This window comes from Aotus nancymaae, unplaced genomic scaffold (genome assembly GCF_030222135.1).
Source record: "Aotus nancymaae isolate 86718 unplaced genomic scaffold, 86718_ANA_hifiasm-v0.15.2.pri h1tg000040l, whole genome shotgun sequence".
Lineage (NCBI taxonomy): Eukaryota > Metazoa > Chordata > Mammalia > Primates > Aotidae > Aotus > Aotus nancymaae.
Window position 1 is genome coordinate 10840808 of NW_026988454.1, and position 15137 is coordinate 10855944.

The 15137-nt window shown below is 39.5% G+C and overlaps 2 protein-coding genes across 8 annotated transcripts in view; both read right to left on the reverse strand.

Annotated features, from left to right (window-relative positions):
• Nucleotides 1-15137, reverse strand: part of ARID1B (AT-rich interaction domain 1B) — a 438832-nt gene that overhangs the window by 96083 nt on the left and 327612 nt on the right. For all 7 annotated transcript variants that reach the window (XM_012451772.3, XM_012451755.3, XM_064360518.1 and 4 more), the window contains one exon: nucleotides 4502-4591. In XM_012451772.3, the coding sequence (XP_012307195.3) occupies nucleotides 4502-4591 (90 nt within the window). The remainder of the gene's footprint in view (nucleotides 1-4501; nucleotides 4592-15137) is intronic.
• LOC105716896 (farnesyl pyrophosphate synthase-like) lies at nucleotides 4605-13626 on the reverse strand. The gene has a single exon (XM_064360522.1). It carries the CDS (start codon nucleotides 9770-9772, stop codon nucleotides 9041-9043), a length of 732 nt encoding a protein of 243 aa, XP_064216592.1. The 5' UTR covers nucleotides 9773-13626; the 3' UTR covers nucleotides 4605-9040.

A 15137-nucleotide genomic window follows, 5' to 3' on the forward strand; every position in this document is an offset into this window, starting at 1 on the left:
ACTACGTAAGAGAGTAAAGAGCCGAATAAATCGCTAAAGCTTTCCCTCCATTTGTAACCTATGATGCCGTATCCGTATTTACTTGCACAAATACCTTCTATACATAGAAAATATAAAACTGCAGACACTCACAGTTATTTTCATCTATGTACAATGTGGGGACATGGATTTGTGACTGAGGTCCTAAGACAAAACCCAATACCAAAACCACCGGATAACATGGGCAGTAAAACGAGATGGGGTGGGGATGGGAACTGCAGGTTTCCAACGGGCTGCTGTTAGGAAATCTGTGCACTTCACTGAGCTTGCCGTCACCAGAGGTTTGCAGAACCTCTTAAACACAGGGTGCATGGTTTATTAATATATGCTTTTCCTGAATGGAAACACAGGGACACGCAGAAAAGAGCAGAGCAAGGGTTCTAGTTCTTGAGCCTGGAGGGACTTAGGCTCTAGGGCAGTGTAGCAGCATCACTGTGCCCCGTGAGGACTTTGAGGGAGGACTCAGAAAACTGCACCTCCAGACAGAAGTAGTTTGCATCATCTCTCTCACTCTATCATCTCTTATCTCTGTGCACATACGTTTCTAGATACTTTGCATTAAAGAAAATGTTATCTCCTGTGGGTAGGTTAAAGAAAGTATGTATACAGTGGAATATTACTTTATTATCATAATCTTATTAAAACAAATTAAGTGTAAAAAGAACTGTTCAATTTGGTTATTTTAGCACTCAGCAGTAGAGAAGCAATGTTATTACCTTGTCTATCAGGGTCTATGGTTTCTGTGACACACCTTTTTTTAAAAAATTTTTTTGAGACAAAGTCTTGCTCTATTGCTCAGGCTGGAGTGCAGTAGCGCAATCTCGGCTCACTGCAACCTTCACCTCCCAGGTTCAAGTGATTCTCCTGCCTCAGGCTCCTGAGTAGCTGGGACTAGCACGCACCACCATGCCCGGCTAATTTTTTTGTGTTTTTAGTGGAGACAGGGTTTCACCATTTTGGCCAGGCTGGTCTCGAATTCCTGACCTCAGGTGATCTGCTTGCCTCAGCCTCCCAAAGTGCTGGGATTACAGGTGTGAGCCACAGTACCCAGCCTGACATACCTTTTTTTTTTTTTAAAGATGCTAATTCACTAATGTATTTCTTGGCCTGTTTCTTTCAGCACTTCCCTAAACAAGGAGGGTATGTATCAATTTTAAGGGTATAAATAAAGTTAATTTACTTTCCAATATGGGGGAATCAATTTTGGGGACTTTCTTAGTAAGAGTTTCCTTAGACCTACTTTCCATTATGTATGCTGCTGGTACACATCAAATGATGGTCCAACAAATGTTTTTATTATTGTATCAAAGCATTAAAGTGACTGTCATTTGCCATTTATCAGACAAACACCTGATCAAATGGCATTTGATCAAAGGTTATTAGGAGCTAACATGTCTTCCTAAATTTTAACAAATAATAAAGCCATTTTCTTTACAGCCTGGCTACCCAGTACTGGAGGAAATTTCACTCATGCAAGGCAAAGCATCATCTAACATAAAAGTCATTAAAGCAGAAAGTTTTCCTTGTCAGGGTATTGCCTAAGCAGCAAGCACATACAAAAGGGAATGCACATAGCGTGGCTTTGTGTCCCCACCCAAATCCCATGTTGAATTGTGATCCCAAATGTGGGAGGTGGGGCCTGCTGGGAGGTGACTGGATCATGGCGGTGGTTTCTAATGGTTCGGCACCATCCCCCTACTGCTGTCTCCTGAGCGCTCCTGATATATGGTTGTTTACAAGTGTGTAGCACCTCCCCTTTTGCTCTCTCTTCCTCCTGCTCCTGGCATGTACGATGCGCTGAATTTGCCTTCACCTTCCACCACGCCTGGAAGTTTCCATAGGCCTCCCCAGCCAGGCCTCCTGCACAGCCTACAGGACTGTGAGTCAGTTAAACCTCTTTGCTCTAAAATGGCCCAGTCTCCGGTGGTTCTTTATAGCAGTGGGAAAATGAACTAATACAGTATAATAATGTCTCTCACAGTCTTTCAGAGGAGGTTTACAGATCACAGTCATAAAAATCAATTCATTTAGCAACTTAAAAGATTTATATTTACTATTCGAAAGAAATGGTCATAACCACCCAGGTTGTTATGTATCTGGTATCAGTTACCAAAACTACACTACATATAATAAAGGCAATCAAAGGAAGAACAATAATCATATTAACATGGTAATTTCCATATGGTGGTACCACTAAAAAGCCTAGATTTTGCCTTGAAAGTGTATCAATTTAAGTGAAAAGCTGGAGTTAGCTAAGTTTCCTCATTGTCCTCCTGTTCTTCACATCTGGTTTTCCACACCGCCCAATTTCTCAAACATACATCTGCTGGAAAGGGTTGGGTAAGACAATGTTCAAGGATCTGAGAGGGTTTCCCTTTTTCTTCTTCTTAGTAACAAAGGCTAAAATTTTAAGACTTTTAAATAAGGGACCTCTTACCGTTTAACACTTGTTAAAATAAAAAGAACAGTACCAGTGAGAGTGACGCTACAGGGCTATGGGGTGAATCTTCATCTCGGTTCTGGGCCTGACGCCAGTAGGTATCCAGTACAAGACAATTTCCTTTTCCCTCCCAGTGACCCAACAATACAACACAGGTGCAACTCACAGCCAAAAAAAGGATTTTAGTGAGAATCCCACTGGCTTGGCACCAGCACACTAGGAACTCCATAATGCCTTCGAGATGACCAGAGCCAGATGAGGAGTTCACACAGATCTAGCAATTTCTGGAGATAATATGGAATGAAGGGATGATTTAGAGCAGGTCACAGCAGAGAATTTAGGGAAACAAATGCACATACTGACACCCTTATTAAAATCTATTTTAGTTTTTATTTTTTTGAGACAGGGTCTCACTCTGTTGCTCAGGGTGGAGTGCAGTGGCGTAATCACAGCTCATTGCAACCTTAACCTTTCTGGGATCAGGTGATTCTCCCACCTTGAAAACCTATTATAAGGCAGTGATTCTCAAGGTTTGGTCCTCAAGCCACTGGCATCAGCAATATCTGAGAACTTGCAAAAATGGAGGTTTTAATTTTATGTGTTTATTTTTACTAAAGTGTAATACCTGTAGCAATATCTACATGTGTCTGTATTTTAAAAAATGGAGGTTTTAAATGTCCCCATTCAAACCTTCTGAATCGAAAACCGGGGGGTGGGACCCAGGAATCTCTTTTAACAAGTCCTCCAGGTGACTCTCACAAAGTTTAAAAACCATTAACTATTCCATTATTAAAACATATTACATTATCAACTATACCTTAAATTATAATAAAAATGTTAAATATGTAATGGTATTAGAAAATGAAAAATTCATTTCATCTGTACGAAACATTCATTTCTACACAAATGACGTGCAGATAAAGCAAATCTGTCTTTTCATTGACATTACTTTCTAAACATGCTGCTGAGTTCTTAACATGTAAAATAACTTAAACTTCATAATTCTAATCAGAAGCAAATTATCATCTCTACAACTCATATAAATTATTATAAACTGTAGGGGTCAGGAGCCCAGTACATATTAGCTGTCACGGTGGGAATTCTGGCCTCTGGGCCTGTGTGAGAAAGGAGGGGAGTGAAGGACCATGGTATCTCTTTTGGTGTGGGGTAGAGCAGCCTCACCCCACAGCAAGAAGTGACCTCACCACACCAAGGTGCAGCAGGTAGGCCTGTACCTCCGGAATACACCTATCTGGGTTAAAACCACCCCAACCACCAAGAGTAGCTTTACTGCTCCAGGGGAGAATGAAGACAGAGGTAAATACGGGTGGGCCTAAGGTCTCTGCAAGGCAGTAAGAAACGCCTGGCAGGGATAACATGTAGGACTGAGCTAATGGTCAAGAGCATTGGCAGAGGTGGGGCCAATTCTCTCCAAAGCCTTCAGGAAAAGCCCATATTCTTTTTTTTTTCTGGAACTGCAGTAACTAGCTCCTGAGAATAAGGGAAGTCGCACATAAGCTCTATGCTCTGCAGCGGCTCTAGGTGACTGCACCATATACACTTTCAGGTCTGCTCCAATTCTGAGATCTTACAATGTATTAAGACAAGGTCTTGCTCTGGGTTTAAAATCTTACTATTAAGTATCAGGGAATAAGCAGTATTAACACACACCCCCACCCCTACATTGGGACTGATACCCGAGTTGAGTCATTCACAGTTATTTTTAATGAGCTAGATCAAATACCAGACTCAGCCACATGTAAGCTGTACTTCATGGTGCTATGTGGACACACACATTCTTTGGGCCTTGAACTGTACTTTGATAAGACTTCACCCAACCTGCAAGAAAGCATCCTCCCTCCTCTCCATATTTGTTGGTAGGGTTATTGTTTATTTCTTCCATCTGATAAGAAAACATCCTTTAAAAAATTATTGATAAGGAGGCACATAGGTAAGCAAACTCACACCAGCTTTATCACCTGAAAGCACTATTGGCATGTAAGACATGAACGGGAGACGAACCTCTTTCCTGTGGCATTGGTGACTGGCTCAAGGCGGGATGGGCACTGGATTCTGACTGGCTCCCGGGTGGCTGCGGAGGCATCTGACTGCCTGTAAAACACAGGAGGGGAAGTGGGGATGGGGGAACCCTTTGCATTAATAGTGCAGTCATGCAAAACCAAGACACAGTTACATTCAATTTTTATGATCATAAAAGATATAGCCCCATTAAAAAAAGACATAGCTCAGAGTGTAACAGTTCATCTTTTACCTGTGAAACAAAGAGGAAACATGAATAAACATATTTAGTGAAACACTTGCTGAAAAGTGTTACTGAATGAGTTTCTGAACTCATATACGAATCAATCTGTGGCTGAAATTTCTTGACATGCACTTCTTCAATGCATATAAGAAAATGCAGGCCAGTTGGGCCAAACTCATCCTCTTGAATCTTACGTGAGTCTCCAGGTGAGCAGGCATGTATAGTGGCTGAAAATTACTCACGGTAACATCCAATCAATACAGTAACGGCAACAGACTTCTAAAAAATCTTCATCATTAGTCAATCAGAGAGTTAGCATAAACTTAGAAGACTTCCATTAAGAAACAAAAACCATACTATAAAATGTAGTATATATGATCAGTAAAGAAGGGACTATTATTCTGCATCTCTTCTGATCTTTATTGCTCATAGAGCAATCGTATCTATTTAATTTCCAGTTTTAAATGTATGCACCATTTGTCTTTTCCAAATATACTGTAAGTTCCTTAAGACAGGAATCTTAGCTGTATTCCTTCAATCTCTCTCTTAGCATAACAAATAATAAATCATAATCTGGGAATATTATTTAAAGGAAGATACTTCTTACTATATTGATAAAAGAGAGATAATGAGTCATGTGAAGGCAGGAGACAAGATTTAGAAATTTAAAAATCATCGGAGGTAGCTAATGATCTCAACTCACTTTTTGGCTCAGAGGTTTAGATGCATTTTTAAGCCTAAAATTATAATAGAATTAAAAAGGCAGTTGAATTTAGCACAGTCCTCAAGGCACTAGCTCTCATGACATGAGAACCATGCTATTTTCTCTTCTACCCTCTCCCTTTGCTTCAGTAAATTGAAAACACAAATACACTCACACAAGGCATAGTCCTCTGGTCCGAGACCCTGCTGGATCAGGCTAACTGCTCTGACCCCATCAGACCCACTGCTTCACAGTCATGCATATTGTTCAAAAGAATCACAAATAATAGAGAAAACAATTAATGTCCTAAAGATCATTGCCAATTCACCCCCATGGAGAGGTCAGGACACACTGGACACGAAGCCTGGTCTTTTACGATGTACAACAACCAACCCTCTTGTGGTTCTATAAGATGGGTCTGTTGCCCATGCGGCCAGGCAGGACACGGTCCCGGAATCTCTCAGAACTGTTGCTCCTTACTAAGTCTCATCATGGTGTATCTGTGACAGCCAGAGGGGCAGGAATAAGATTATCAGTTTAGATAACGGATATAAATAGCTGTTAAAATATTGCTATAAAACGACTGTTTTCAGGGGCTTAGGCTTCTTTTAGAGAAGAATGTAAAACTTGTTAATGTATTTCTGAGTGTTCCTGAGTGTTTAACTGCTACTCTCATTTTCAGATTAAGTGAAAACCAAAGACCCGAATTTACAGACACTGAGAAATACGCACTGTGTCACCACTAGAAGCTGCTTTTCACATTTTAACCATACCTAGTAGAATAAAAGACCTGGACAAACAGTATAGACTTCATTAAGTATCCATTTAGTTTCAGACATTTGTAGTAAATTAGTATAGTACCAAATAATTAAATGTAGAGTAAAAAACACTTAACATTCTGAACCAAAACAATTTCAAGGGTAAATACTGGCACCAACTTGGCTACAGATCTACAAAAGTTGCTGTGTGTTCACTGCAGGGTCATGTGCTTCCTATGAAATACCCTAAGGCTTCCAATCTATAGTCCATTTAGAAATTTAAAGCACTCTGCAGCCAAATACTGACTTTTTAAAATGTCACTGGGGAATCAGCTGCAGCAAGACAGTAAGTGCTTACATTATAAGGATCACTTCTGCATGACAGGCTGGATTCATAGACTCATGACAGTAAAAACAAACAGTAATTCTATGTGAACACAGGGCACCGTGGCTTAGATGGTGCACGCCCAAGGCACTGCTCTTATGCACAGTATTTCAAGTAGAAATAAAAAAGGCTGTAAGAAATGCATCCCATGATTCATCCAATACCGCCACAGCCAAGCAGCCCTGCTGGTTGTGTGGCGGAATTCTAACACAGATGTCCCTTTAAAGCAATGAGAATATTCACATATTAAATTCATTCTGTTAAAGAAACAAAAGCTTTATCATGATACAGATTTACCCAAACCATCTCATTCATTTTCCTTTACTCCCTATTTTTCTATCCATAGTTTCATAACTACTAAGTCGTAGTTACTATGATTTAATAACTATAGTTACTAAGAAACAACCTGATCTTCCACAGGCATAGTTTAAGCATCGTTACAGCAGATGCTGATTCAGAAAATGCATTTGAGAAAGTGATACAGAAGACTCATTTGGGCCCATGGCCCATGTAAGAAGAAAATTCAGAGCCCTCCAAACCAACCGAATTCAATAAACACCTTCAAAACTATGGATTTTTATATGACATGTGTTGATCACAGGTAAAACCTTTCAAACTAAGTGTAGAAATAATTTTTAAAGAGAATGCTGCCAGGCAGTGCACCAACCAACCTTACTAAGGCACTTTAACATTAAAATAGTGTGTTCTTTCCTCAGCAATGTCTATTATGATGTAAGCATCATGGAAAAAAATACAAGTATACTATGAATCAGAATACGTTCCACCATTGTACACTTATGTATTCTCCAATGATCACATATACAACAATGTGCAAAATTTTGGTGCAGGACTGTCACCTGAATTTCTACTTTTACGGACATAAAATTATCAGTCTGAGTCTATGCTATGATTTTTTTAAAACATACTTTTATTTTTAATTAATTTTAGACTTAAAGAAAACTTGTAAAAATAGTGCAAGGAGTTCCCTTATATCCTTTAGCCCACTTCTCCAATGCTAACATCTTACATAACCATAATGCAATTATCTAGATGAGAAACTTACCTAAAGACCTCATTTGAATTGTACCCATTTTTCTGCGCCATGTCTTTTTTCTGGGATCATCCCACATTGCATTTAGTGACTTCCCGTTAGCCTCCCCGAGTCAGTAAGTACCTCAGTCTTTCCTTTTATTTTGTGACCTTGACCCCTTTGAAGAGTACCGATCAGTTATTTTGTAGAATGTTCCCAAATTTGGTTTGCTCTGATATTATTTTTTCATCACTAAAATGAGGTTATGCATTTGGGGAAGTGTACCACAAAAATGTCATGCCCTTTTCAGTACAATCCGTTTTCCCTTTGTAGCTGGTAAGTATTCTGGGGAAGGTAATTTGAGACTATGCAAATCCTATGCCTCCTCAAACCTGCACCCATGAATTTCAGCATCCTATAGAAAACCTTGTTTACATTTATTACAGTGCTATCGGCTACCGGCGATTCTCTGTTTCCTCTTTTTCTTCCACATTTAGTTACTGGAATTCTATTGTGAGAAGAGATATCTTTTTTTATTTTTTATTTATTAGACTATTTTTGTCCATATAGACTCACTGTGGCAGACACACCCTCGAGTGACCACCAACGAGTAACACTTGTGAGTAATCCCCCACTTCTGACTGAGAACAGAACCTGTGATCATATACAAAGAATGTGAAGAAAGTGATGATGGGCTGTCACTCCTGCAATTATGTCAGATGGCAAATGTGAAAGGAGTTTGAAGATATAATTAAATTCCCTAATCAGCTGACTTTGAAATAATCAAATGGGCCTGACATTTAAACCAGGTTCAGACCTTCTAGGAATTAGGCTTCTGTGGTGTAAACTGAGCCTAAGGCAAGAACATGGAAGGCCTCCAGAATCTTAGGACCTCACTCCAACAACCACAAGGAAATGAAGCTGCCACAATCTGAATGAAACTGGGATGGTTCACCAGTTGAGCCACCAGATGAGGATGCAGGCTGCCCAACATCTTGATTGCAACCTTGTCAGGTCCTGAGCAAGGACCCAGCTAAGAGGTGTCTGAACTCTCTGCCAGGGGAACTGAGATAATGAATGTGCCTTGTTTTGAGCTGCTAGGTTTGTAGTACATCCTACATATCTTTTTTTTTTACACAATAATTTATTTATTGAGAGCCTCCTCTCCCCGCCCTTGCAGTCTCTAGGTCACTTTTTCCTCTTGTAGATTTTGCGCACAAGCCCCAGAAAGATAGCTGGGGGCAGGGGTGCTGTGGACTGTTCAATGAGACCCATAATGTGGTTTTAACTGTGTTCCTCATACTGTGAGAACATGGCCAGCAGATCCAGCTCCTCATATAATGCCTTCACATGGGCCACCTTCTTAGCCTCCTTCTGCCTGTAATTTTCCTTCAGGATCTGGCACTGTTCCGGAGTGGACTGTTACAGACACTGGACCACCAGCCAACTGCATTTGTTGTCCTGGATGTCAGTGCCAACTTTGCCAGTCACACTGGGGTCCCCAAAGAGGTCAAGGTAATCATCCTGAATCTGAAAGAACTCTCCCATCTCCAGCAGGATCTTCTTGGCATTGGCCTGCTCCTTCTTGCCATCAATTCGTGCCATGTACATGGCTGCAGCTACAGGAAGGTAGAAGGAGTAGAAAGCCGTCTTGTACTTGACAATAGATTTGTACCTCTTTTCAGTGAATCTGCGGAGATCCACATTGCCCTGGGGGGCTGTGATGAGGTCCAGGGTCTGCCCAATCTCACTCCGATAGGAACTCTGCAGGAAGAGCTCGATCGGGTTCAGGTAATAGGGCTGCTCCCAGCAGTAGAGCTTCAGCAGGTGGTAGATACATGCTTCCAGAAGGATAGCATCATTGATGGCATCCAAACTCATGCCTGGCTTCTGATACCAGCAGATCTGTCCCTGGAGGGTGAGGGATGAATCCATGATGTCACCTGCCACCAGGAAGAAAGCTTGCAGCAGTTCCACACACCAGCCCACAGTCAGGGACCACTGGAAACTATCAGCATCCTGTTTCCTCGATTCCACCAGCTTCCGGAACACTACTAGCACCGTCAAACCCTGGTGATACTTGCCTCCAATGGCGTTGTACTCCAGGACCTCCTTGAGCAGGGCAATAGCATCTCCTGTCTCTGGGTGCCCCATCTCATCCTCAGCCAGCACCCTGATGATCTGGGAGAAGTGCTGAATGAAATCCTGCTTTTCTTGGGCATAAACATCTGATTTCTGATCTCCATTCGTTCTGAGGGAGGAGCAAAGGGCTCTGTTCCTGGATGCCGGTTCCTGCTCCAACCCCCTACATATCTTTTGGGCTTTGCACGCTGTCCTGGAAAGTACTTCCTATCAGTTTGCAACATTTCCCCATATTAAAAACAGCTCCCCAGCACCCCTTTGTGTGAGTGCTCCATAGTGTACTCAACACTCTCCTGTGCATGGGCACTTAGACAGTTTCCAATCTTTTGTGGATATATTTTTGTACTGTTGGGGTCTATCTTCAGGGAAAATTCCCTGAAGTGGCACTGTTGGGTCTAAAGGTTACACAATTCTAAATTTCCTTCCAGAAACTTTGTACCAATTTATATTGCTACAAAAAATGTTTAAAGGGCCTATCTCTCCATAATCTAACAGAATGTGTTGTTGTTAAAATTTTACTAGTCTTACATAAGAAGTGGTGCTTGCAATTTCTGAATTTGTACTTCTCTGATTCTGGGTGAGTTTGACTACATTTTTGTATTTGAGGGCTATTTTAATATCTTTTTTGTGTGTGAATTGTTTCTTCAAGTATTTCTCCTATTTTTCTGTTTAGGTTCTTAATCCTTTGCCCTGCAATTTTGAAGGGTTCTTTACATATTAGAGATAGTAGCCCTTTGTGGTGTATGTTATGACTATCTTCTCCTAGTTTGTCAGCTGTCTTTTAGTTTTGCTAGTGTCTTTTGTAGTGGAATTTTGTGTGTCTTTTGTGTGGAATTTTTTTTTAATGTAGTCAAATTTATCAGTCTTTATTTTTATTGCCTTTGGATTTTGAGTCACAGTTAGGAAGCTATTCTCTCTACACCAAGGTTAAAGAGGAATTCACCCTAGTTTTCTTTGAGCACATGCATGGTTTTTTCCATCTCCCTCCAGTTTATCTGATGTGAGGATGGATCTAACTTCATCTCTCTGCACATGGCTCCCCAATTATTCCAACACAATTTATTTAAAAAGCCATTCTTAGCCCAGTGACTTGAGATATCATCTTTGTCATTTGATACATTTTCATATGTATTTGGTCTATGTCTGGACTTCCTTTTCTGTTCCACTGACCAGCAAACACTACTTTTAGTTGTAGTACTTTTATACCATGTTTTAATGTCCAGTAAGAATTAGTGCACCTCACCTTTTCTTTTTCAATGCTTTCTAAGTTTTCTTGCATGTTTTTCTACATGAACTTTAGTATCAACTTGTCCAACCACATAAAATAGCTCACTAATATTTTCACTGTAATTGGATTGAAATCGTAACTTAAGGAGAACTCATGACTGTTGAGTTCATCCTATCCAAGAACAAGAGACGTCTTTCACGGGTTTAAGTCTTCTTTAGTTTCTTTCAGGTACCTAGAGGGTTTGCACATTTTCTTCCTAAGCATGTAATCTTCCTTGTTGCTACTGTAAATGGGATTCTCTTCACCATTATGTGTCTTTTAACTGTTTATTGTTTATGTATAGAAAGACTACTGCTTTCTGTATGTTAATTTTATGTCTTAATACTGCCTTAAATGAATTCTTTCACTGCTAATTTGTCATTGATTCTCTGGGGTTTTCCAGGCATACTATTATATCATCTGTAAATAGACAGTTTTATTTCTCCTATACTCATGCTTATGCCTTTAATTGAGTTATCCTGCCTAACTACATTGGCTAATATCTGTGGTACATTATTGAACAGTAGTGGAAATAGTGATGATCCTTGCCTCATTTGTGATCTTAGTGGAAATGCCTCTAGAGCTTCCCTATTCCATAACTCAAACTGAAGCATACACATTTTACCATGTTAAGAGTGTATCTCTCCATTGCTACTTCCTTGAGTGTTTTTATCATAACTGGGTGTTTTGTTAAAGAGGAGATTTCGCCCCATCAGATGTATGTTTATGGTATATATTAATAATATAGTTGTCAATATTGAACCAACTTTGCATTTCTAGAATAAATGCCACTTATGGTCATTATTTTCTTTTTTTTAAACTTATTTATTATACTTTAAGTTCTGGGGTACATGTGCAGATTGTGAAGGTTCGTTACATAGGTATACACGTGCCATGGTGGTGGTTTGCTGCATCCATTGCCCCGTCATCCACATTAGGTATTTCTCCTAATGCTATCCCTCCCCAATCCCCCACCTCCTGCTATTCCTCGCCTAGCCCCCTACCCCACAGGCCCTGGTGCATGATGTTCCCCACCCTGTGTCCGTGTGCTTTCGTTGTTCAACACCCACTTATGAGTGAGAACATAATGTGTTTGATTTTCTGTTCTTATGTCAGTTTGCTGAGAATGATGTTTCCAGTTTCACCCATGTCCCTGCAAAGGAAATGAACTCATCCTTTTTTATGGCTGCATAGTATTCCATGGTGTACATATGCCACATTTTCTTTATCCAGTCTATCACTGATGGGCATTTGGGTTGGTTCCAAGTCTTTGCTATTGTGAACAGTGCCACAATAAACACACGTGTGCATGTACCTTTACAACAGAATGATTTATAATCCTTCGGGTATATTTTTTAATGTACTGTTAGATTCTGTTTGCTAATATTTTCTTTAGAATCTTACACTAGGAGAGGTTTTGGGAGAATTTTTTCTAATTAAAAATAGCTTTTAAGAACAGATCAAGATAATCACCAAACTAAGTATTTAAGTAGCATAACTTTGGGATTTTAGTATATAACAGAATTGGGGAAAAGTGGTTAATACATATATTTTGGTAAATTAGCACACATCCAGTAATGTATGATGTACAGTGGATGGACTGAGACAGAGCTTAGCATACTTCATAGAACAAGATGGTGGAGCACTCTAGGTTTTCAGTTTTTTACAAGTATTAACACTCCCCATAGTTTTTTTTTTTTTTTTGAGACAGAGTCTCACATTGTCACCCAGGTTGTAGTGCAGTGGTGTGATCCTGGCTCACTGCAATCTCCACCTCCTGGGTTCAAACAATTCTCCTGCCTCAGCCTCCCAAGTAGCTGGGACTACAGGCATGTGCCACCACACCCGACTAATTTTTTTTGTATTTTTAGTAGAGACAGGGTTTCACCATGTTGGCCAGGATGATCTCGATCTCCTGACCTTGTGATCCACCCACCTCAGCCTCCCAAAGTGCTGGGATTACAGGTATGAGCCACCGTGCCCGGCCTACATTCCCCATAGTTTTTAATTTAATTTAGTTTATTGTTTGTCTCATCTGACTACAATGTATATTCCATACGGACAGAAAATTCCATCTCTTTGGTTCCCTGCTATATTATATTTCTTGAATCAGGCACATAGTAAGCATTCAGTAAGTATTTGTTGAAAAAAAAAATGTATGGCTGATTATTCCAGGAACCAAGCTCAGATTAATATATAATTGGATCTTTATATAACTCATCTGTGATCATGCAGTTTTATCTTATTATTCTAGATCAGGATTAGGCAAACTTTTTCTGTAAACTGCTGGATAGTAAATATTTCAGTTTTCACAGGCCATATGTTTTCTACTCACCTCAGCTGTTGTAGTTCAAAAGTAGCCACAGCCAATATGAAAACAAAATAGCATAAATAAAACTTTATTTACAAAAACAGGTGGTTGTCTGAATTTGGTCCTTGAAATTGATATATATATCAGTAAAGTGATATATCAGTTTATATAATATAAATGATAATATCAGTAAAGAAACATTCAGAAATACGTGCTCAAAAAGCCAATAAACATCAAGCAGTATTTAATAACAGCAACGCTGACATATCAATCTCACATTCTTCCATATTTAAAATGTTTGTAACAGAACTTGGTTTATGTTCTCTGCAATCTAGATCTAAGAATGCACTGGGTTCCTTAGTACTCAATACAGCACAGGTCTGAGACTTAAATGGTGAGTACATTTAGCAGGTAAATGTTTAGATGAATTATTACTTGTAGTATTTTCCCAACTCTTTCAGATCAGACCAAAACAAACCAACAAATCAGATCAACTGCTGATCAGATACAACTGCATAAATTACACTCTACTACTTTTGTGCTGGGATGATAGAGAATAAACTTGAGATGAACAGGATTCCCACATTAATCCTTTATTGAGGCTAAAATTCCCTGGGGATAATTCCTTTCTACATTACTACAGAATATAACTCTAGAAACTCAAAAAGAATGAGAACACTAACTCTGAACCACAACCAACTCTGACAAACAAACCATTCAACCCTTTTCAAATAATACTGTATTATTAGGTATAGAAATACTCAGAAATTCCATTTTTCAAAAGTCGTAGTGGCCAGAGAAAAATTATTCCTTCCTTTCACATCATTACAGCTAAAAAGCCAACTAACCTAAGATAGATTTAGTTAATTCTGAGATGGAATATTGACACGATTAGTCAAGATAGCAAATCTGGAGTCTGAATGACAGACACTACTTGGTTTCAGTTTTAGTGCCGGAAATCCATCCCATCCTTCCAATTTCCCTATGTTAGTTGACTCTCAGCAAAAGCGAATAAAGGAGGAGCTAAAGAGAGAACACTGTCCAGAACACACATTTATTTGTCTTACAAGTTTGTAGGTAAATTGGAAATGGTTAGCTTGAATGTACAAAATGAGGTAAAAATAAATAAATAGATAAATAAAAAGTACTCACTATATAGAGCGCAACGTCATAAATGATATTCTTCTATTAGTAATCCAAGAAGATTGGCTTTTTATAATTAACATGAAAAGACATGGTTAATCATGGAAACCCGGACAATTTTGTTGGCCAGTTGTCCTCAATAAGGATACTTAGGATACATGGGGATCACGAGGTGTTTAGTGGCAAGTACTTGGGTCCTCTTCATAAACTCTGTGACAGTTGCAAGGGTAAGACCCACTGTTCTTAGGTTCATGTGAATTAAACTGCTGTGGTTGTTGCTGAATTCTGAGAAGAAATGAGGAATGCTTCCAACCACTTTGAAATAACTCTACCATAATCAAGTTACTCCCCAGGAATGGTGCTACAAAATCGATATGTATTTCATAGTTTCCAGCAATTAGCAATTGAATTATTCTTCTTCTGGTCAAAAATTCTTGGTGGTGTCATTTACTTTAGTGAGAAATGTAAAGAACACACTGTAGCAACCAAGCACTGATGCACCACTACTATGATAATGTTCATCTTGTACTTCCCATTGACTAGGCAACTCTGCTGCATCCAAAACTAAGACACTGGGTTGCTTTATTCTAGAACATCCTCATGGAAATCAGCTCTCTTTCAAATCCTTAAAGTGGAATATGGATTTCACCTGCCAC